Source organism: Leptosomus discolor, chromosome 8 (assembly GCF_034619465.1).
Source record: "Leptosomus discolor isolate bLepDis1 chromosome 8, bLepDis1.hap2, whole genome shotgun sequence".
In the NCBI taxonomy this organism is placed as follows: domain Eukaryota; kingdom Metazoa; phylum Chordata; class Aves; order Leptosomiformes; family Leptosomidae; genus Leptosomus; species Leptosomus discolor.
The window spans coordinates 14,877,761-14,902,709 of NC_141398.1; the positions used below are offsets into that span (position 1 = coordinate 14,877,761).

Here is a 24,949-nt window from a genome sequence, read left to right on the forward strand (position 1 = left end):
AATGAGCACATAAGGAGGTTTTGCAAATTCCCCAGGGTAGCTCCTGGCTCTGAATAGGCAGAATTAAGTTTGCTTTGGGTCATTCATTGTAATTCCCAGTTTGGGGAAGTCTGCATCTCAGTAAGCTCTTTACTCAGAAAAGCTACCAATTAGGCAAACTTAAATGAAACATATGAGGGGAAACTAGACAGAGTAAGAAGATAAATATATCAGCCTGGAGGAGAACAGGAGATACTGAGAAGCCACTTAATGCACACCGACTGAAGTATGAGGAACAGGGAGCATACAGAAGTGTTTAGGAATGCAGAAGAATATAACCAACAGCATGCCTCCTCAAAAAACGTCTTTCATATTAAAAAAACATCACTTGAAATCATTTGGAGAAGACATTCTCTCTCTAAATCACAATTTTATTTAAGTGAAATATTTCTGAAATTAAAAGCTGTGTGTTCATTTAATTGAGGTAATCCTATCCGAAGCAGCCAACACGCCTCATTGTAAATGCCCAGATCATCAGAGACAAGAGATATCAATGAGAAACTATTAATTGAAGTGACATTTTTTTCCACAAAAATATTATCTCATTTGAGAAAATTAGCTTCCTTCTATCTTAAATTAAAAAAATCATGTCAATCAGAGTAAAAGTGAACAATGACATCTCATCTCATATTTGAGTAGCATTTTAATTTTGAAGCTAGTTGCTGTTGAAGTAGCTGCCACATTCTTCTGCATATTGGAATTTGAAAGGTTAAATTAAGCTTTGTAGAGTGGATAAGAAAGGAAATTTAGAATTATAAACAATTTTAATATACAATCCTTGCATTCCCCATATCTAGATTTTGATCACAATTGTGCAAGCTTTGTTACATTACCAATGAGTACCTGTAATGTGAAGAAATTAGATTTTCATCATCGCCACTGTTACAAGCAATGGTAGTAACTAATGAAAATTAATAGATAACCTTTGGCTCTTCAAAACTTTCATGAGATTTCCTGCCTCATTTGCAAATTGGGGAGCATTGTTGTATTCAGCCATTTTAGAATTAAAGCATACTGTCGTTCTCTACTTGTGTTTTCAACAACTAGAAGACCAAAGGAAAACAAGAACCACTTGCAGCTAAACAATCTTCAACAATCTTCAGTGAAAAGGTAAAATCAATAGACACACACACTTTCCAACAGATATTAGAAAAATTAAAATAGTCCTTTATTTATCATTTACAGAAACTCACCGGTTGCCTCACACGGCAGAGCCAATTCTTCCAAAACAGAGCCTTGAACTGGTGTACAGCATGCCCCATATCGTCTTTTCTTTCCTTCATCCCCTTGCAGAGTGGCTTCTTAAGGACTTTCTAAATCAGAATCATCTCACCAAGCAGACTGAACGTCTTATTCAGAAGCTGATTGATTCCAGCACTAGAGAATGGTGCAGGAGATTTGCCTGCTTGCTGAGAAAAGATGAGATTATGTTTCTGCCTCTTGTTTTGCAGTCGTTGAGGAATCTCATCTTTCCATTTGCTTCTCAGTGCAATGAACAGTAAGGGGATGGGTTTCTATAAACGCCTTCAGGGTGCTTCACTCCACAGTATATAGTCTGCACTTGTTTCTACTTTTCTGGAATAAAAATGAATGCAAACAACAGGAAAAAAAAAAAGTATGTAACACACATTTGTTTTTTTCCAGAGTTTAGTGACTTTTTGTCATTGCCATGTTAATGTCACTTCGCATTCATATGCTTAGATTTTTGAAAAAAAAAAAAAAAAGGAAGTAGGAAAATAAGTACACTGTTTAACCACATAGCCCTATAAATGTCTGTATACTTCTAGACAGCCTTACAAGTACACATCTAGCACTGTGTAGGTCTCATTGCATCATCGTATCACTGTTTAATTTTATCTTAGGAAGGGGATGTGTTCAACTTCCATTTTCCTTTTTCAATACACATTACCTATGTAAAGGTGTCAGACAAGTCAGAAAACTGCGTTAATTAATTGTCACATGCCACCCAGGATGAAAATCAGTCTCACAACATTTCCTTCAGCAAAGAGGATGGAGGGCAGTTCCTGGAGCTGTGCAGGTGTGGGGGGGATCTGCCGGAGGGGAGCCTGCAGGTACCTGTAGCTGAAGGGCCACCTGGAGACCCAGCAGGTGTCTGGTGGTGCAGAGATGTGCTGTTTTACTGGAGGTGAGGATGACTGCCCTACTGATTGGGAATGCCACCTTGAGCACAAGAGGAAACTTCTGTATGTTATGTTCTACTCAAGTGAGTTGCCCAAGATAGAACCTGATCCCCAAAAGCTCTCTCTGTGGTCAGTGAAGACACCTAACATAGCCATTATAGAAGTGATTGAAACCACCTAAAATCTGGATCATGAATCACACATACACACATAGGACAGTGCAATGCCTGAAAAAATAATATTCTTTATTTGTCATTATTGCTGAGTAAATTGCACCATTACACTTTCTGCAAGATGTATTACTGTTGAATGAAAGAGACATCTTGACATTCACAGGTATTTTTCCACATTAACAGTAAAAACTCCCAAAATCTAAAAACTTTTTTGGATACAGAAGCCACCAGTGAGGAATCTGACTTCCACTAGATTTGAGGTAAGGCAGCAATTAAAAAATTAATGTCTGATACTTCTGCAATGAGCAACTGCCCATCTGTAGGTCCACCGAGCTCTGCCAGTTTCCATGGGTGAGGTGCAGCTGGCGTCTTGTGTCCAGTGCCTGAGCTTCCCTTTCCCAAGCTTTGGATTTGAGTCATCCAGCAGGTGTTTGGCCCTCCAGAGCATGTTGTGAAGCTTTGTTACTTCACTTCATGTTAAACTGACTGATTAATGGGTTAAAATCATCTGTATTGGAAACACTGCAAATTTCTGTTCTGATTTTTACATTTTCCATGGGTTCAAGGAGTAGAGAAAAAACATTATATAGGTGTCATGAATTCACAGATTTTTACATACTGGTAAAAATCGCCTGCAAAGCAGAAATCACAGTTGCAGTCATGGCAGAATACGCTTAACTGAACACCTTTATTCCTCAAATAATATGGTGGGATTTCCTTTTATTTTCTCTGCTCTGAGACTGAAAAATTACTGAAGTAATCACATAGCTTTAAATAGAAATGTGAAAGTCCTCAGGATGTACTAAAAAAACAAGTAGCTCAGTGTTTACCTGAATGATGTCAAGCATGTTTGTACCTCTAAGGCAGGACTAATTATGTACGAAGGTGGGTCTACTGAGCACATCTTCTGTTCTTCCATTAACCCGTTTCCCGCTCCACTGCTCCATGGTGGTACTGGCAAAGCGCACACCTCCAGCAGTCGTGAAGCACATTACCACCTTTCTGCTTCCTCCAGTGCTGAAGAAGAGCAGCCCCCGTACTGTGCAGCAGAGACACGTCCCCTGCGTCTCACCTCTTCCATTGTCCCTCCGCTTAGGGCTCTCCTCACGGCATGCCCAATGGTGGCAGATCGTAGCTGGGCAAACAACCCAAAAGGAAGAACATACCTCACCAAGGAGCTCCACTTCAGAGCAGGCTGGCACTTGCACAAGGGGTGTTTCTGCTTTTAGTCAAGCAATGCTAAAATCCCTGTTATTTCAGAGTATGCACAGTAATTTTGCTCACTGGGACCAAAGGCGAAATTCTGAGATAGCTGAGATGAAAATTCCATGCACAGTCGAAATATGCATTTTTAAACAAATATTTGTCAATAATCGAAAATTGTGAACATATGTATGGGGTCACACAGTCGTTTTGGAAAGCTGGGGAGCAGAATCTATATGTGTGATTTGTAGGAAATGATAAACTAATCGGTCAGCATAATGAATTGCAAGCAGTTATTTATCAAAGCAGCTGATATGGAAGACAGTTGTGACTAGTAAGTGAACTAAAACGGCTCACATAAACCATTTGCCAGATTATTTTGAACAAGTAATACTGCAGAATCTCTGTTCATCCGAGTGTGTGATGTGCATAATTTACTACGTTTTATATAAACACATACTCATAAATGTTCCATTCTATTTTTTAGTGCTAAACAGCTTTTCATGGATACAGGAAACAACGATTCTGTATGCAATTTGTATTCAGTACTAATGAACTATTGACTCCCCATTTCACTATATAGGACACCCAACAGACAAACACGTTTCACCAGTGAGTTCTGTTAACATCATTTGCCCTCATATATCATTGTCCTTTCCTAAAGAAATTCATTCTTGCCTAGAATAGTATTCTCCAGCAGTAGACTTGTTTTTTCTAGAACAAAATTTATGAAAATAAGAGATACCACATTACATTCAACCGAGAACGAACCCTGCAGTGGCATTCTGGGAAATTACTTCTAAAAGTAATTTTAGAAGAAACAGACTGTATGAGTTTGATTGTATTATTTGCAATGTTATTCAAATATGAGAAATATTAAATCAAACCACACACACCCCCACATACCCCCCCCCCCCCAAATCCTTGGCACAAATAGTAAAAATTAAGCACACAGGCAGGAAAAGCAAATCAGTTCTGAATATTTTTTGAAAGATGCATCAGCTATTTTGCTGACATTCTAGAAGCTCTTTTGAGTGATCTAGGTTTCATCATCACAGTGTCAAGCAGTATCCTGTGCAAATACTAGCCTTAAAGAACAACTTTGTTTGGGAATTGCATGTACAAAAAGCTTAAAAAGGTTCACACGTAGCACAGCTGCTGGTAGGCTAAATAAACTATACGCTTTCTGGGCTCCTTAACAGGGTAGCTGTAGTCAAGAGCAACATCTTGAATACTGCAGGGCAGATTAGAATGTCATATATTTCATTATGCGCTTCACTTACTCCTTCTGGAATGGAAAAAAACCATGCTCAGAATCAGGTCTCCAAGTGAGGACAAGATAGTGACCTGCCCTTTTCTGCTTCTGGTTCGCTTTAGCAGGCGTTGTCTTGGTTATAACTTAAAAGTTTACTCTTAGCATATGCAAGATATCCAAAACCACTGGGCCAGAAAAAGCAGAGACCCTTCTGCCAGAATCCATTTCTGGTTTTAAAACTTCAATGCTTTATAATATACCATCAACACGCCACGTCTAGCCTACAGTTTTAATATAGGCTAATTAGAGTAGGTTGGCAAGCACATTCAAAGCAACATAGTTTTATATGTTAAATAGGTTAAAACCCAGGAGCCAAAAATACTTTTTGGTAGACAGGAATGCAGTCAAAACATGTGGGAATATGGCTGGGAATCTGTTAAACTAGCATATTTTCTTACCACCACCCACAATTTCATTCACAAGGTTTAGTGTGTGATCACAAGGCTTACCTTTTAACATTATTAGGAGTGCTACTTGTAAATATTTACATGGCACAGGCCTGTTCTGCAGACAAAGCGCCTGCAGGATGGAATCAATTAGTAACATCTTTCCTGGAGACACTTCCTGTGTGCAAAGTTAGAGTATGATGAAAAATGCTAGTTGTGGATAAGGTCAAATAATAGGGTTGATTAAAACAGAGCTACACATTAAAAAAAACAGACCCAGTCTCACAAGGAGGCCAGTGGTTTGTTTGAGCTTTTGGGCAGCTCTAGGAATTTTATTCTTGTAATATGACAGACTGATAGTAAACTGAAGATTTTCTCACAGTTACAAGCTCAGCACCAACAAGAAGCATCTGTAATCAGGTTTCTGTGTCGTGTAAAACCAGCTCTGTCTTTTTCTGCTGCTGCATTTTGCTTGTAGTCTGAGCAAAAGCATTGCACCTGTCAGCATTACTCTTTCTTCTATTATTGTACCATTGAGTTTCAGATTTAATGTCGCTCTGTTCAGTGACCTCCTTTCTCTTCAGACAGAATTGTAATTTAATTCATACTCTGGAGTACAATATTAAATGGTAATTATTTTAGAAAGAGAAAGCATGTATCCAACTTAAAAACTGAGAAACTTTTAGGGAAAGCAAGTTTCTCAAGATCTTGTAACAAACTGCAATAGCACCATCAAATCACACTATTGGGCTTTTTCGTATTCAGTTGTTGCACACAGATCCAATCCCCAAAGCTCAGTTTGCTGCTCGCAGTACTGAGTGCTGTATCAGAACAGAACTGACCACTGATGGGCAAATCTAAAAACATTCCTGCTTTAGTTTCTTTCACCTGTCTTGTCAATGGAAATGAAACACATTTCTGATTCAAACATTTCATTTAGGAATATATTGAAATCCAGACTTGAGAAAAAAATTAAGTTCTGTTACATAATGCACTGAAAATCCTTTGCAAGGACTTAAGAAGAATGTTAAAAAACCACACATATTACATGCATGTATTTTCAAGAGATACTGAAATTCCTGGACTATTTTGCTTGTTTTTTAAAGGACAGATAAAAAACATTTAGACTTTAAGCACTTCTGGAAACAGGTCATTACAAAATGTTCCTTTTCAGGATTTCTCATACCTTCCATTAAAGCAATTCTTCTCTGAAGTATATCAAGATACCAAAAATAAAACCCCACTGCTTCAAGTCACTAATCAAGTTACTGCACATTCTCAGTCCCTTGCAAATGTGTAACAAATGCACTCAACGTGTATCAAACGCACCCTAGTCCATCTTCATTATGGTCTCAACCACTTCTTTAACAAAAAGTTAGGAACAGGCCCGAAGAACACCATGAATCACAGAACACACTATTGGTAGAAACCACCGTTCTCTCCCTCCACATTTCTATCCTACTCATATCTTCTACCTTCCTTCTTTGCTTTTATCCTTTCTGATTTCTGAAGCAAACTGATTCTGTAGTGCATTGCTAGGTACGGGGTGGCATAAAGAACAAAAGCAGGCCTTTGATTTGAAATTGAGGTTTCCAGAGTTTGCAGGATTTGTAGATCTACCAGGAGACACTGCACTATGTCATATCAAACATATATATGACATCATATATACTTTTAAAAATATCATCACTCCAAATCCTGATTCATGTTCTACAGAAAGAATGTGAATGGTTAATATTAAAGAATAAAAGCCTGTTAAGTATTTTATAATTCTTTATGGACATCTTTGTAAAACCTACAGGAAGGTAGCTTCGCTGCCGGATGCACGCAGCTGACTCATTTCTTTATCTCTCTGTGCAGTTGCAGTTACAGGGGAAAATACAATTGTTCTTATCAGGGTAACATTCTGGCAAGTTTCCTCTGAAGCTAAGAAAAGTATTTTATTGCACGGAAGATGTGTATGTAGAGCACCCTCTTGCATTAGGAATACAGCATTACAGGACGGTGATCAGCAGAAACAGGAGGATACTTGGTCTCCTTTGAATTCTAATTTTAAGCTGTCATACATCCCTTTACTCCATCTGTTACAAAGCACAGAAGAAAAATATTTTAGCAGAAAGAAAGGTACAATGTCCTAAGGAACAGCAGAAAGGAGAAAGGACACATTGGCAAGAAGTGAACTGCTAGAGTTTTCTAGGAGTTTCTGCTAGGGTCTTGTTTATTGATAGATATAGAATTGGATAGTTCCCTTACTCCATGAATGCTTCAACCTTAGCTCCAACCAAACCAGGCCATACTGGTAGTTGTATTTCAACATGTAGCACATCTGAATTTTCACATTAGCTACCAAAATAGAAGTGTCTACTTTATATGACTGTAAATGCAAAAACTTTGTAGTTTCAATTCACAAGTCACACTTAAATGATTTAAGAACTTTTTCCACTTAACCAGTTTCCAGATTCTTGCTCTCCTTCCTTTAAAAAGACAAATCACACCATTTCAGGTTCATACCTCCAGGACAACTGCAGTAATATGCTTCCCCAAAGCTTCACAGAGCCACATTAGGTGTTTCTTTGTTTTCTTGATAAAGCATTTCTCCTCTTTAGGTAATTCATAGTAAGCATTTCTATTATAAGAGTAAACTGTGTCCTCCAAACCTAGAGTGGTGAATTTGGTATAAGCTTTTCTTCAGCCTAGAGTGCAGCACATTGTTTCTTAAGTGATCTGTGATCTCCTTTTTATCTCCTTGCCACTGTTCTGGGAACAGGAGGTTGCAGAGCAAGAATGTGCTTTGTTGCGTGTTTCCCAAGGGACCTCACAGGGCTTCGTGCAATGCCCAGGCAAGCATTAGGAGTAGTTAAGCACAGATTATTTATTTTTTTAAATAAGGGAGGAACAGTTCAAGCAAAATGTGGAGCCATTCCCACCTGACTCAGAAAAAAAGGTGCTCTCTGAAAATTACATTCATTGTATATCCTGAGCATAAATGAGAAAATGTGTTTTCAAAATTAGACTAAATTAGTAAATTAAAAAAATTAATACTTTTATCTTTTTATCTGTTCTCCAGTTGAAAATTCACCAAATTTAATCCTCATTGGCAGTTTCCTGCTCACAGAAGTCATCCCCTCCTTTTTAATCGTTTCATCGCATTGCTTCTGGTTTCCACCACTTCCTGGTGAATGTGCCTACCACTACATTGCTCCCTCTTAGATCTAACTCTTATGCTTGTTAACAGAGTGTTGCAGACCACAGTCCTCAAAAAGAAAATCTCATTTAGCTGGATCAGTGACAGCTGTTCTGAGAGTTATTCAGATCCTTTTGACCTGTGACTCCTGCCAGGACTGGACCCTCCACTGCAGTAGAACAAAACAAAAAAAAACCCACTTTTCTTTAGCTGACCACGTATTTATATTCTTACCACAGCAGCAAAGCAGCAATGAGTATCATTTTAAAAAAAATCAAACATTAGGCCAATGGTAGTGGAAAAAATTACAGAAATGGTTTCGATGGCATGGACAGTCAATAGGCATTCTCCAGTTCTACAGAAGAACTGGGAACAATGCAACAGTGAGTGTAACGTCCTGAAGACACGGAGATGAAAACAAATTTTAAAAGAAACAAAATAAAAGGAAAAAAATTAACTACCCTTAATGCAGTCCTGTGAGCATGCTGTATCTCCTGAATGCCTTTGGTTCCTCTTCAGTAAGCTTGAGCCTTGATTCAGTAAAAGATTTAAAGTTCTTTGATGCAAAATTACTTAATGCATAAATGTTTCCTGGGTATTGATTCAATCATATAGTTAAAATGGGATGTGAATGACCTTGTTGGATCAATATCTAGAAAGTACAGATATTCAACAGCTCAGTGTCAAGCCCTTAAGGCTTAGAAAATTCAGTCCCACACTTTGCAATTTCATGAAATTTTAATATATGAAAATAGTATTGTTTATTTGTCGTCAAAGTTTGCAAAAAATAAACTGCATTCACTTTAAGCTTTCTTTACAAGTGAAGCAACAGACACAATTATAATTTATATAATTTTTATAACAACAAGAAAGGGATTAACATTCTTAAGTTAATTTTAATTTGGTGGTTTGCAAGTACTTGGCAATAAAGTTTGATTTTCTTCCTAGTTTTTGTTTTACAGCAAGGATAAATAAAGCTTTTTCATATATTATAGCACGCTTGTCCTTCACAACAGATCCACTTTCCAATTCACAGAAAAATGAGTCTTATATTCAGCAATGCGTAACTAAGCAAAACTTAACTGAACTCCATTCAGCACATTCAGTTCCCAAAGCACAGTGACATAAATGATTAATTTCCACAGGCACATGGAATGCTGTAAGGTATTCTGAGGCAAAAGACTTTTAATGCACAAGTCGTGACCTTGTCTTCAGCCATGCAAAAGCCTTCTGCTTCTATAAAACAGAGATGGATATTTCATACTTTCCCGAGACTTTTCTTAATGAAATATCCCACTAACTTCTGCGGTCTCTGCTGATACTCCACAAGCACATCATGTGAGCTACTAATCTGATCCCCTTCAAGCCGATTCAGAAGAGTGACACACACTACAGCAGCTAGAAATCAAAAATCGGCATTAGTTAGGAACAACATTCTGGCACTTCTACAGTCTAAAAGCATAAATAATTGAACGAACAACTAAAAGATTAGGAATATGAGGGGGAAAAAAAAAAACACAACCAAAAATGGTGCACAGTACCATAAGATGCTAGGGGACTAGCATGCTGTGGATGATATTAAAAAAGTTACAAATAGTTTAAAACAACTGATCACCATAATAATAAAGCAAGAGCTGCCAGGCAGCTGCAGATGCCTATTGTTATATCGTGATTCTTGTTCTTCTGGATAGGAATTCTATTCCGCAAGTACCCAGGACCTGATTGGTGGAAGGGATCAGACACGCTGTTCTAGCAGACGTAGTTACAGCCCTCCGCTATCCACCTTATCCCCACTCAAATCTCTGTGCTGAAATCCCATCCCACGGGAAGCAGCAGATGAGCTGCTTCGACATTCATGGATGGGGAGTACAGCAAATACATGAGGATCTCACGGATCATGTCAGGCTCATCCGCTGCCTTTTGGTAATCAGGGCCCCAAAGGTAAAAATCACTCCTTTCGCTCAAGCTGAGCTCTACCATCGCTCTTCTGTACCTGTGACAGTTTGCAGAGCACAAGCAGTAATACACATTACAGACCATAAGGTAGAGACAGCAAAAGGGACCAGGCTCAGTGACAGCATGGTTTGCATTTTTAATCACTCTCAAGTCAGTAACAACTGAGAGTGTTTGATATAACTTGGTCTTTTTGCTTAATTTCTCTTCATTTCATCCTCCTTGAGTTTAAGAAGTTTGAGAAACATAAGTGTTTTAAATTGGCAAATTCCTTGCCAAGGAAAGTGAGAAACAATAGTTAACACAGTAAGCAGAAAGTCACTGTATTACATTATTTATATATATATAATCACTTTTTTTTTCCTAATCTTCACTGAAAATTACTTAGCTTGTGTAAAAAAATTAAAAACTCATTTTAAGATTTGGAATGGTTTATTCATGATGCTACTAAAAATCTTTAACTATTTAAGAAGTATAGAAAGCTATAACAGTTTTAGGTATATGAGAATCACCTGATTGATTAAATTAACCAGTTGCTTCTTGTTCAAAAACTGAAGAAAACAAATGAATGCTATAGGGTAATTAGATACTTTAATGATCTACGTGCTTGGCACAGGATGGAATAGCAAATGACAGGACTAAGCTGTATAAGAACGATGTGACAAATTTTGCATAAGTTTTGAATACACATGACACAAATCAAACAATCATAGCAACAGAACTGTAATCTTCTCCATACAAAAAAGTTCTGGTATGTTAATACTTCATTCATTGTTTTTACCAAAAAAACCTTGCAATGCAGAAAACTTTGTACAGCTTGAATAAAGTGTCTTTAAGTTAATTTACCTTTGACACCGCTGAGATTACACATTGCAGCAAATACGGAAGACTCCATCTCTATGTTTCTGACACCAGAATCATAAGCTTCCTTCAAATATTGCAGTTTCTCTTCTTCATTATATAAGCAGATTGCACCATCCAACCTGCCCTGTCCTACAAAGTAATTTTGCAGAAATTTTCAGTAACGAAATCACAGAACAAATTCCATTTCTAAAACTCCCCGTTATTGCAGTTTCCCCTATACAGTGTCCAGCTTTTACTACTACTCTTTATTTTTGTGTGCATGACAAATAGGGCAAAGTGAGTCTTAGCTATTGCTAGAGCTTCTACATATTACTTGTTATTTTTTTTTATAATGTGAATCACTGTAATTTAATTGGTCTTCTCCAGCTTAAATCCTCAAATTCAGTGTTTATCACTGCTTTGCTCAAAATGTGCATGGGAAACAAGTTCCATCACTTCTCTTAGAAAACATTTACTTTAGATACTTAATCAGTGAAAAAAATAAAATAAATAAATATATAAATAGAAACCAGCCACAAAAAATTTTCACTCCTCTAATCCTCTAGGATGCCTCAGTAAATCAGAAATTCTGTGACAAACATAGCTGAGCTATGACAAACATAGCTAATATGCATGTGAAAAGTGTATAGCAGACTATATGTATATCAGAAGATCTATCAGAGCTGAGGGGAAATAAACCTTCACAGAATTAAAAGTTCAATACAGCAAAGTTCAAAACTGCCAAGTACCCTGCTTGATTTTATGTGTATGAAAAATACATTAATTATGGTTGACAAGACAACTCAAAGCAGGGAATGCATTCTGTTTAGTGAACTGGAACCTTAATGTTAAAATATTATTCAATATTTACCTACTGTTGCTTACCAACATACTCCTGCTAGTCTGTCACCAGCCTTACCTTCATAGAAATCCAAAGTGCACATAGTGTTTCCAATGACTGTATTGAATTGACTGATTTCTTTACTGCACTGCATCAGTTCCTTAGCTAGCTGTTCATCTAGGTTTGTGCTGCGAATCACAGTCTTTCCCAGAACAACCTGTTCAAACTGAGGTTTGAAGGTGGCATCTACAGACTGCCTAGTTATAACCACTGAGCCTGGCTCCAGACCTGCAGCAAAAAAAAAAAAAAATAGATATAGCTTCGCAATATAGTTAACGCTTTGTTACCACACACATAAAACATACATCTTGACCCAATCCTGCCTCTTTTAAAAGGTGGCAATTTTGCCCCTGCATTCACCAAGAGAATTTTGCATGCATGCCTAGCTGCTTCAGTTTATTATTACAAACAATTTCTGAAATAATGAAATTTTTCCTTTTTCACCATATATTCTTTCTTATCTCGTACTTTTCATACAGGACAGGAATGTCCTTCTCCTCACACTGTCAGATCTCTTAAGTGCATCTTCTCTATCTAGAGGCAGATACTGCCTCTTCTTTCAAAATTACAGAAGCAAATTACGGTTCATCTCCTGTGGAAAACGGTTCTGCCCATCAATCACTTACTTGCAGAGAGATGCTTTACTCTCCTACAAAGATGCTTTGGTTTGAAGAAAAAAAAAGAAATCAAGAGGGGAAATACCTATTCCACCAGAGGTGCCAATGCGAATAATGGTTATGTTGGAACACTTGGCATGATACAACAGTTTGATCAGCTCGTGCAACATGATTGAAATAGAAGGAATGCCCATACCGTGCTGAAATGAAAGCAGAAATTCGTATTTGACATCCACAGAGACAATGCAAAATATATAGGGAAGAAGGACCTCAACAATATCTCCTTCCTCATATTTGTTCATAAATGTCACCTAACTTGCTCCCACAAAACCCCTAACCTATGGGCCTACTGAAAGGCTACTGCAGGTAAACAGAAAGACTTCCACTGGCTTTGGTAGACTATGGATGAGCTACAACATTTCTAGAAATCATGAAATATAAAATATTTACATTCTCAAAAGTATAAGCAATGTCCTTTCCTAACAGTTGACAAACACACTTCATCACAGAACTTTTCTTAAACACAAGAAAAACCCCGCTGATTTTTTACAAACCTGAGCTACTAGTTAATAGTTAAGACAAATTTCTTCAAAACACAGACATTGTGGTTTAGTCATGAAGTATAGCAAATATTAAGCCCACCTTAACTTGCATGATAATGCAATAATTGCAGCTCAAAAGAAAGGGTGCAGAATGATACTACAGTTATGCAATTGCAACTGAAGTACACAATCGTACCTGCAAATTATAGGTATGAAGTTTTAAAATGCTCACATGAGTTGGTAGCATGAGTCCCATGGAATGCTACTCTTAAGCTCTGTTTGCACATTTGACAATGCCACTGCAGATACTTAGCTCTGGATGCGATACAGCCATTTTTTCCAACACCCCACATGCATTTTTTCCCCATTATTCAGGATACAGAACAGGAACAAGGCAACAGTAAGTCTGCTCCAAAAATTTATAAGGCCATTCCTGTAACACCTCAGTGGTGTTTCCTCACTGAGGAAAAAGGAGGCAAGAAAGGAATGAAGGTCTCTGATTCACCCTCTTACAAGAAAGGGCTAAAAAGGAATTCTTAACTAGCTGACTGCACTATCTTGAGCATGGCTGATACAAACTTAAAAGCCTGACTTGGTCCATTAAGTGTTTAAAAGAAATGCGCATTCACATTTTCTACTTTAAACAGCCTCACCGAACTGTGTCCCCTAAGTGGGGTACTTACACTGACTGACAAAACAGGTCCCACTTTGTACATTGCGTAGCGGTCCGTTCCGGCACAGATGTTCGGATAGTCACAACCAGGGCTCCCAAGCCCCAGTTCTTCAGCTATGTAGGCGATAAAAGCTTTCATCCGTGAAGGACTTCCTCCCACACATACAAACTGGGGTGGACAGTATTCAAGAAAACAAAATCAACTGCACAATTCATTATATCAGAGAACATGCAAAGATCAACATGAGGATGCAAACACCTTCAGTTAACACAAAGCTATTCCCAGATGTGGCTCTTCTCATAACCACTCTAAAAGGTCATGAAAAAAAATTATGGGGAAAAAACCTCCTTCTATACAACACTCAAATGCCATCATCCTCTTCAAACTAGTAAAAGACATACTGGCTTGAAGGTCCTCCAAAAGGGAGTCTCTACCTGAATAGAGACTGCAGTATTTGCCTTTTTACTGGATGAAAAGAGACAGTTATCATCAGAAACAATTATTCCAAATTTTGCTTGATGTTGAAAGTGATGAGAACCCACAAATTCTTAGCCCCTTTCCATTCATTCCTCAATTGGTGGATTGCTGACACATTTAGTCGTATTTTGAAGACAGCTACACTTCCATCTTCTGCAGAAAAGCTTAGTCTTGCTAAAGGAAATGAAATGAAGTGTCTTACCTTTACATCTCCAAACAATGCTGGAAAATCATGGGTACCAGTCCCAAGAGCAAAATGGTACAGGATGTCTTCTTTCATTTTCTCCAGATGCGGGTTGCAGAGATGGATAAAATTCTCTCTGCCAGGACAGCAGCATTGTGAATCATATAGAATATACACAAATCCCTACATTGAACAGAGGCTCATTTTGCAAAGTCAAGCAGTAAAAGTTAGGAAATGCCACACCTATGTATGCCTGCACTCATGCATTACGTTAAGGAAATCCTAAATTTCATGACCACCTTACATCTCATAATAAATCACATATGATATTGAACATTTCATTCATTGCACAGGATGAAATTGCTGAAGAAAAGCCCAGATGGTAGGATGCGTTTGCAACAGTACAACCTTTAGATGCGTTTGCAACAGTACAACCTTTACCTTAAACAATATTAAATCTGTGAACCAGGGTGGGTCTTTACGGTGAGCAGAACAATGGCAGCAGGACCAGGGAATATTCAATAGACCACCCTACCACATAGATAATCTACAGCAAAGCTGAAAAGCAAACTTGATCTCTGTGTTTTGACTGACCCTCCTAGCCACCTGAGAGGGGTGGGAAGATTTGGGCTTTTACAGACAGGCCAAAAGGGGATTCCTGTCAATTTGGCTTACTGTAACTCTGTGTCATCCAGCCAGCAGGAGAAAAAAAAAAAAAAAAAACCCACGCTATGGCATGAGACTGGTAACAAGAGTACAGAGGATCTGAAATTGGAGAGGAAAAAGGCAAATGGAAATCTGAAACAAAGAGAAAAACCATGGAAGAGAAAAAAAGTAAAATGCAAGGAAGTGGGAAAGAGGTAAAAAGAATTTACTTCCTCTTAAGTTGCTTCCTGTAAGGAAGTGATACAGCTTACAAAAAAAAAAAATCTTTCTGAAGAATCAGGAGACAACAAGGCAAGGAGGGAAAACTGAAAAACTGAACTACTTAGCATGTGGGATTGACTTCATGGAAAATTTGTTAGCGGATTAAGCAAGCTGAATGACTCATAAAACGTCTGCCTTCTGTGCTTGATGTTTTATGTTCAATTGAAACAGGTAGGAAAGACTAGCCAACAATCACAAGCTTAAGCTAAATACTGGCCAATAGTTCAAAGTAGTTTCTGAGAGATGAAATCAAGCAATAAATATCTTCCAGACACAAGAAGATGACTTAATAGCTTAATGAAGGCTCACTGGAGCCACAGCATGGCTCAGCAAATTCAAGCTGCTTTGTCAGAGGAGACAAACAGAAGAGTTTGCCTGGAGTTTATGCAAAAAATTGTTAAGACCGCAGGAACCATTCTGAAGCCTAACTATCGGCATTTAGTGCTATTTTAGAAGTTTTAGGTTATCTTGTCTGTCTTCTAATGCCTCTCCAGAAAGGCAGCGCTTTTCTGTAGGTCCTATGTCTTATCTGGCAACCCTGTGCAGGATGTACTGGTTACCGTAAGAAGCCCAAAGTGGCCTAGACGCCCATACTGAGGTCACTGAACTGTTCCTTCGAAAGCAAAGAAAATGGTTACAACCCCAATATTCCAAGTATAACAATTGTTTCTGTTCTTGAAATTCTCTCTCCATTCTCACTAACTGTCCAGCAGCAGCTGCACAACCAAAGAGGTATCATCCCAATCCACCCTATTTGTCCCTGCCCACCACAGACTACCACCTTCAGCAACTGATGGAGCAGCCCAACAAAGCGGGTGGTTCGCTCGCCCCTTCAACAGTAATACCCTTCCATCTCCCACATGCTCCATTTGCCTCTCTTCATACACATCCTGCCTGAGGTGGAACCAAAGGCTTCAGTTGCCTTTGTTCTTCCCTCCAAAAGACCTGTTTGACTCTGGGGGAAATAAAGAGCAGGTTTACGGCTCTTCAGAAGGCACAGACAGCCCAGGAGTTTGCCAGCTAACATGAGCAGAATTCCCTGGCTGCCTCCTTTGAATTATTCCAGTTCCGTTTTGTGGGACTCTACTCATATTTAAAAGGGTTGCTAACCAATGCAGATCAATAGCCGGCTGTGCTGATGACTGTGGAATGACTTTTACATACAAATTGGATATAATTTGAAATCGCTTTACAATTTTTTTGCAGGCAAGCAAAAAATACTTCCTTCGTTAGGAGTATACCAGCAATAAAAGTTTCTCTCCAGGAAATAAATTGGGAAAAGGCGAGGCTTCTTTTAAAAGTACAGGGAAATTCATGTGGTACGTGCCAACACCACTGTCCTCACGTCTGGCCTAGACACAGCTTCCTTCCTCAGCAGTGTCTGTATTTCACCTTTTTCACCTCACACCCTATCAGCAACACTCTTCAGCCCACCACCTCACTGCAGCCAGGGGCTGTTACTAACTTGTACTGGTTCTCTGCCCATCCAAGTCTAATTGCAGACTTGGACCCTGGGGTAAAATGGCAATAAAAGCAAGCATATTGCTATGTGTACACAGGACCAATGCCATGGATTTACAGTAGAGGCAAAGTTTGCCTGATAAAAATCTTTGGCCTGTTACTCTAAGGAACAGAAAATTTATTCCCCTCACATTGTTGTAAAGCACCTACAACTTCTGGGGGTTAAACAAAACATGTATGTCTGAGGACTAAATATGCATGTACGGTTTTACTAAAATAACCTTAAAGTAAGGATTAGAGAAACAGATTGAAGTATTTGTTTAGACTCTTGAAGCAGGCAGGTCTGGCCATATGCAGCAACCAAAGTCAACATTTCAACAGCTCATGGATTTGAAAAATAAAGAAATTAAAACATCAGCTATGCTTCGATAAACTTACTGTTGTGATAAATGAAAACGGTATAGCCCTCTGGTGTAGGCGTGATTAAAGCAGATAAAGACTTCATTTCTGAAAAGAGCCTCTACTAGATACTTCATGTTATAATCATACTTGTATCATAAACTGTCTTAAACTGAGTGTGTAATGAGTTTGAGGAGGAAGATAACTGCAAACTTGGACAAGATAATTCATTTCTGAATCTTACTTTGAAGACTGTTCATCATCAGTTTTCTTCTCATCTGAGACACCAGGAGCCATGTATGCTTATACCTAGAATTATAGCAAAAAAATTAGATAAGTGCATCAGAATAGTCCCATCTGTAAAGCTAGCATCTCTAACAGTGAGAGAAACCTTCTATATAGATGATATTATCATGAATATTAAACCCTCCAAATAATCCAGCCACCTACAGCTTTCATAACCGCAGCAAAATGAGCATCTCCTATTTTCTTATGGCTAAGCATCACCACTTTCAAACCACTGAAGCCCAAACTAATCCCTTGCTAACGTAACCCCCATCTCACCACTACTTCTGTTCTGTGGTACAAGCAATGCCTGGCTCACAGGCCAGAGAGAGGCAAGTCTCACAGCTAACTGACAAATCCTCTTTCTTCTACACCCCCTACAGTGACAGTGACTGCTGAACTAGCTTTAGTCCCCTTTCACCCCTGGCTCCACAAGGTCTCCAAAGCTCATCTCTAACTGTCACATGCCTGAGACCCGAGTCCAGGAAGCATCTTACTCATAATATCCTCTTCATTAAACTCCTCCTACTGACCTTAAGAGCATTTCTATCTGCCCTAGCCTCAGGGTGAGGAAGACTAAAGCAAAACATGATTCCAAAAAGCCACAGCACTCTAGTTTATGATCCATCTCGAATATCTTTTATCCTAATCCATTACCCTAACCTATACCAAAACCCTTCTCCTTTCTGCATTCTCCTTTATATTTAAATAGGCAAATGTATCACTGAGGCTTTGGTGCTGATACAATGACAGAATTGTAATTATAGAATGATTCATTTGGTATTATTTTCAGAAGTGACTAAAACTACGTGCCAAAGTTGGTACTTTCTGGGAATGCCCTTACAGGAAGGACTGAATCACAAAATTTTGCTCTACTCTCCCTTACAAAGGGCCTGACAGCACATAGATTACAATAGAGATGGGATTGAAAGGCCTAAAAACCCCAGGATTACACTACAAGGAAATAGAAGGAAACCAACCTTAAAATAGGATTACATAATATGTGAATTTTGAAGGAACTGAAGAACCAAACAAAATAAACCTGAAGCCTGACTGTTAAAAACCACTGAATAATGGAAATGTATCAAAAATTATAACAACAATTAGTTTTATCTAAAAATCTTAACTTGTATTAATTAGACCTAAACTTTACATGTACTAGATATACTAAAGGTATACGCTAGAATCTGTACTCAAGGAGATTAAGTATAAAAGTCGCATTTAGAATCAATTATGCATCTGTATGGTCATATGATTAGTCAGTCACCACAGGGTATTGTTACTATACCATGTACATTATGGGGAAAACACAGCATTTGTTCCAAGAAAACTACAGAGCTGTGAGTCCTAATAACAAAGAGTTGGAAGATAAGAAGAAAAAGCAAAGTAATTTTTAGGTACCTGGACAACAAATGGCTGGAAAAAAACCAAGGATATTAATTCAGCTGCTGTTCACAGTATTAAGCAGCCACGTGATTTTTAACAGTGATCTTGGTTCTGTGATCCCCTAACTAATGATGTGCTTCAAAAAAATGAGAACAAAGTTCTGACAGGCCAAAGGTCCAGAATACCCTCTCCAACAGCACCCAACAGGAGATGCCTTTGCAGGAACAGAAGGACGGAGCAAGCAGAAAGCAGTTTGCCCACGGCAGACCCTTCTGGCCATCAGGCAGCAGGTGACAGGCAGCCAATTAATATAAAACCACAAAATTCTCACACTGTCTAAACAAACGGAAATTTTTATAGCCACGTCAAAAGTTTCAGCAGTCTTCCTCGGCCAAAGCTAAAACCGATGTTCAAGAACAATATGCTCCCAGAGGAGAAAGGGCACGGCCTGCTTTACCGCGTGTGCAAATCCTGTTTTAAAGCCATGCAGAATCCCTGATCATGACTACCTCGCCCCCGCCCCCTCCCCCCCCCCCTTTTTTTTAAGGAAATCCCCAGTTAACAGGATCTTTAATGAAAAGCTCGAGTTTGACGTCGATCCATCACTAGAAAAACTGAAGTCACTGCAAAATTGATTTCCATGCCGCGGCTCCCCTCTGGAGCCCCTACGGACGGGCACGGCTGTTCACCCCGGCCGGGCGCCCGCCCCGCCGCCGGCGGAGGAGCCCGCGGCAGCTCCGTCCGTCCGTCCGTCCGTCCGACCTCGGCACCGACGCCGCCACCCGCATTCCCGCCCGGCCGGAGCTCCGCGGCCCCTCCCGCAGCCCACGACGAGCGTGGCGTCCCCCTGCCCCGCCCGGCGGCACCCACATCGCCGCCGCTGTCCCCCCCCCCCCCCCCCCCGCAGGGTTCCGCCGCCCGGCGAGCGGGGCTGCCGCTGCCAGGAGGCGCCGCGGGCCCCCAGCCACCGCCCGGCGGCCCCAAGCGGAGGGCGGGCGGGCGGGCGGCAGCGGGGCCCCAGCGCCTCTGGGCTCGGCTCTCACCTGGGGCGGCGGGAGCCGCCGCTGAGAACCGCGGAGAGCCGCTCGCTGCTCCCGGACGGGCTGCGGGGCGCGCCGGCCCAGCCGCCTCCCGGCTCCGGCGGGCGGGCGGGCACTGCCCCGCCCCGGGTGGCGGCCGCGGCACCGGGCGCGGTTAACTCCCTGCGCGCCGGCGGAGCGGCGGGGCCGGCGGGTGCTTGGCGGTGCCCGCGGGGCGGGGGGGACGCGAGAGCGACGGGCGCCGTGTGCTGTGGGCGCGGGTCTCCGGCCGCTCCCCGGGAGATCGGCCTCGGGGCGGCGGGCTGCCCGAAGGGTCTTGTGATGGCCCTATCCATCCGTAAGCACGTGTTGGCACCCTGGGGATTGCGGGGTCGGGGGAGGTGGTATGGACGTTGGTACCCATGTCTGGCTTTGTAAGTGTCTTTAAGTGTTCTTCTCTTAGCAGCTTCTGGGGGTCGGTCTCTTCTCCCAAGTAACAAGCGATAGGACAAGGGGAAATGGCCTCAAGTTGTGCCAGGGGAGGTTTAAATTGGACATTAGGAAAAATTTCTTTACTGCAGGAGTGGTCAAACATTGGAACAGGCTGCCCAGGGAAGTGGTGGAGTGACCGTCCCTGGAGGTGTTCAAAAAACGTGTTGATGTAGTGCTTCAGGACATGGTTTAGCGGGCATGGTGGTATTAGGTCAACGGTTGGACTTGATGATCTTAGAGGTCTATTCCAACCTAATGATTCTGTGATTCCTTGGTATAGCAAAAAACAGTGGTAAGCAAAGAGCACAGGTGACTTCTGCTGATAGACTTAAATAGACTATTTCAGTTGGAAGGGACCTACAATGATCATCTGGTCCAACTGCCTGACCATTTCAGGGCAGACCAAAAGTTAAAGCACGTTGTTAAGGGCATTGTCCAAATGCCTCTTCAACACTAGTAGGCTTGTGGCATCGACCACCTCTCTAAGAAGTCCTGTTCCAGGGATTGACCAATCTCTCGGTAAATAAATGCTTCCTAATGTCCAGCCTAAACCTCCCCTGGTGCAGCTTTGAACCATTCCCAGGTGTCCTGTCAGGGAGAAGAGCTCAGCACCTTCCTCTCCACGTCCCCTCCTCAGGAAGCTGCAGAGAGCAATGAAGTTCCCCTCAGCCTCCTTTTCTCCAAGCTAGGCAAGCCCCAAGTCCTCAGCTGTTCCTCACAGGATGTTCCTTCCAGCCCTTTCACCAGCTCCATTGCCCTCCTCTGGATGCATTCAAGGACCTTCTTAAATTGTGGGGCCCAGAACTGCACACAGCACTCAAGGGGAGGCCACACAAAAGCTGAATACAGCGGGACAATCACCTCTTCTGACCGGCTGGTTATGCTGTGTTTGATGCACCCCGGGTGAGGTTTGCCCTCTGGGCTGCCAGGGCACTGCTGACTCCTGCTGAGCCTGCTGTCGACCAGCACCCCCAGGCCCCTTTCTGCAGGGCTGCTCTCCAGCCACTCCTCTCCCAATTTATACTTGTGCCCGGCATTCCTCCATCCTAAGTGCAGGATCCAGCATTTGGACTTGTTAAATTTCATCCCGTTAATCATTGCCCAGTGCTCCAATCTATCTAGATCCCTCTGCAAGGCCTCTTGTCCCTCAAGAGAGTCAACAGCATCTCCCAGTTTGATGTCATCAGCAAACTCACTAACGGTGCCTTCAACTCCTGCATCCAGATCATTGATAAATATATTGGACAGGTCTGGTCCTAGCATTGAACCCTGAGGAACACTGCTCGTGACTGGTCACCAGCCAGATGTAGCCCCATTCAGTACAACCCTTTGAGCCCTGCCCTTCTGCCTGTTCTTCACCCAGCGCACAGTGAACCTGCTCACCCCACAGTTGGACAACTTGTCCAGAAGGATGCAGTGAGGAACAGTACCAAAAGTCTTACTAAAATCCAGAAAAACTACATCCACTGCCTTCCCTTCATCCACTAGGCAGGTGACCTTATCAAAGAAGGATATCAAATGGGTTAAACAGAACTTTCCCTTTGTGAACCCATGTTGACTGTGCCTGATGATTGCATTATTCTTTAAATGCCTTTCAATAGTATCCAGTATAATCTTCTCCATAATTTTTCCAGGAACTGAGGTTAGACTAACAGGTTAGTAGTTCCCTGGATCTTCCCTCACACCCTTCTTGTAGATTGGAATAACTTTGGCTAGCTTCCAGTCAACAAGGACCTCCCCAGACTCCCAAGACCTTAGGTAGATGACTGGGAGGAGTCTGCCGTAACAGCCCCTAGCTCCTTCAGTACTCTGGGATAAATCCCATCAGGCCCCATGGACTTGTGAACATTCAGGTGATACAGCTGGTCCCTTACAATTTCAGTGTCCATAAATGGAACGTCACTGTTCCCACAGTCCTGGTCCTCTGACTCAGGGGACTGGACAGCCCACGGCAAAAAAGGCATTGAATGCCTACGCTTTTTCTTCATCCCTGTTAGTCAGCTGACCGTCTTCAACAAGTATCAGTCCAGCGTTTCCTTTAGACTTCCTCTTGCTACTAATTCTTGCTGTCTGACACACAACACTGGCCAGTTTCAACTCTGAGCCTTGACCTTTCATGTCTTTGCCCTGCATATACGAACCACCGCTCTGTAATCTTCCTGCCTGACCTCATTTCCAGGAATCACACAATTTCTTTTTCCTCTTGAGCTCCACGGGGAGTTCCCTGTTCAGGCAAGTTGGTCCTCTGTCCCACTTGCTTGACTTGCAACACAGTGGAATTACCTGCTCCTGTGCTTCTAAAATGTGCTCCTGTCGTTCTTAAAAACTGGCCAGCACTCATGGACTCCTAAGCCCTCAAAAGCAGATTTCCAGAGTACCCTGCTAAATAGCTCCCTGAATAGCTTACTGTTTGCTTGCTTGAAGTCCAGGGTAGCAACTCTGCTGTCCTTTTTTCTGGCTGGGCGATCATCTGTAGATACCCACTACAACATCCCCTTTGTTTTCCATCCCTTAATCCTCATCCAGAGGCTCTTAACCACATCATCACTGGCTGTAAGGGCTGTACCCCTTAAACAGAGTGCAAGCCTTCCACCTCATCTGCCCTGCCTATCCCTCCTGGACAGCCTGTAGCCCTCCATCCCAGCACTCCAGTCGTGAGACTGATTCCACCAAGTCTCACTAACACCAACAATATTGTAGCTCTGGGACCTGGCCAATGATTCCAGTTCATCCTGTTTGTTTCTCATACTGCATGTGTTGGTGTACAAGCATTTCAGATAGGTTCCTGAGCCCCCTGTGCTCCAGGAGCAGCATAAATGTTCCCACTAGCATTGCCACCCTCAGGCAATGCCATGTCAACCCTTGGCTTACCTTCAGCAATCCTGTTGTTATTCCCCCATTGATTCCAGTTTAAAGCCCTCCATCAGTCCCACCAGCTTACGTCCAAAGATGCCTTTTCCCCATCAGGACGGGTGGATCCCATCAGTCCCCAGCACCGCAGCATTTTCCTCTACTTTACTTGAGAAGCACTAACTCAGCAAAAACAGGCACCACTGTTTATCGTTGCTGGTATCAAATTCAGTGTGGTAACCAACCAACAGCTGCAAAGCATATAAAATGCAGGTCTGCATTTTGGATGGAAAACAAGTGTTAATACAAAGACCACCAAGTGAGACTGAAAAATTTCCTTGAAAACAGAACCTGAGTTACCCGACCAGTAGTTTACTTCGCCATTGCACCAGCCAGTGATAATGATGTCATATTTTAAGAAAAAGATCTAATCAACATTGATCAAACCAACAGCTGAGGGGTAATCATTGTAACAAAAACCCGATTTATGTCTGGCATCCTAAACATACACAAAAACCTAGAGAGTGTGACACTACCATCTTAAGTCAGATGATCTTTTAGGGTTAAAATCTTGAGCACCAATCAACAGGTTGCATCATGGTGCATCACTAAATCAGCTAGCCTGCTGATTCAGAAAGTTCTCATAAGTCCCCTCTGCCTAAATAAAAAGAAGAGAGTCTCTACAACTTGCTATGAAATAGCTGCTAGCTAGGCTCAAAGTTTTCCACAGCAAAGAAATACAAAACACGCCCTCAGCTCCTAAAGCGAGACAGGTGAGTGCAGCACAACTGTAGCCGTGGCATCTCCAGTGTTACTATGATATGGCTGGCCTTGCTAGAGCCAGGTCAATTAGCCAGCGAAAAATAAGTGAAACCAAGCTGTAAATTCAGCTCATGCCCTTTTTAGTTCTGAAAGAGTGGTACCTGTTCCTCAAAGCACCAGTGAGATCCTGACCTGGAGATGAAAACGTTTGCAAGAGGGATCCAGCGCACTTAGCTACAGAAGTAACGTTTGCAATGGAAACAGAGCTACAATCCTGCAAGTTTAGAAATTATGAGGGACCTAGAAAGAGAAACTGCAAAATACAGTTAGCTTGACACCTGCTTCCCTGGGTCTATCTTACAGAGTCAAGTCTCGAATGTTTATGGAAGAGAGATGTAGGCCAAACATTAGTTCTTTCAAGGTAAGATGTACTTAGTCCCGCAGAACTGGTTGAAGCTGGAGACAAATTTAAAATGACTAAAGGATTATCTTTTCTATCAGTTAGCAAGAACTCTAAAGCAAAGCAAATGAAAAAAATCATAAAGCATTCTGTAAACATAACATTGTTCACACAGTAATTGAAGGCATTAAACCCAGAAACCTGCAATACAATTTTTAAAATAATTTTTCCTACCGGAACCACACTGTAGTTTGTCATAGCAGGGAATTCTTGGGAGACAGAGCAACTGAAACCTTCTTGGTACATAACCTTCTCTACACAGGAGGGTAAACACAC

General features: G+C 41.3%; 1 protein-coding gene across 1 annotated transcript; it reads right to left on the minus strand.

The window, feature by feature from the left end:
- Positions 1–9,331: 9,331 nt before the first annotated feature.
- UPP1 (uridine phosphorylase 1) lies at positions 9,332–20,165 on the minus strand. Its single transcript, XM_086469344.1, has 8 exons — positions 20,134–20,165; positions 17,664–17,728; positions 14,651–14,768; positions 13,981–14,139; positions 12,841–12,955; positions 12,157–12,366; positions 11,241–11,387; positions 9,332–9,839 (listed from the first exon to the last, which is right to left on the minus strand). Exons 2-8 carry the CDS (start codon positions 17,714–17,716, stop codon positions 9,700–9,702), a joined length of 942 nt encoding a protein of 313 aa, XP_086325470.1. The 5' UTR covers positions 17,717–17,728; positions 20,134–20,165; the 3' UTR covers positions 9,332–9,699.
- Positions 20,166–24,949: the final 4,784 nt, after the last annotated feature.

What these genes read in the sequence shown, in the direction of transcription:
- UPP1 (XM_086469344.1), bottom strand. Translation starts at nt 17,716, where the DNA reads ATGGCTCCTGGTGTCTCAGATGAGAAGAAAACTGATGATGAACAGTCT. An exon ending in CATTGTTTGGAGATGTAAAG is followed by an intron (nt 14,140 to 14,650) that starts GTAAGACACTTC and finishes TGTCCACCCCAG; the next exon opens with TTTGTATGTGTGGGAGGAAG. An exon ending in GACCTGTTTTGTCAGTCAGT is followed by an intron (nt 12,956 to 13,980) that starts GTAAGTACCCCA and finishes CTTTCATTTCAG; the next exon opens with CACGGTATGGGCATTCCTTC.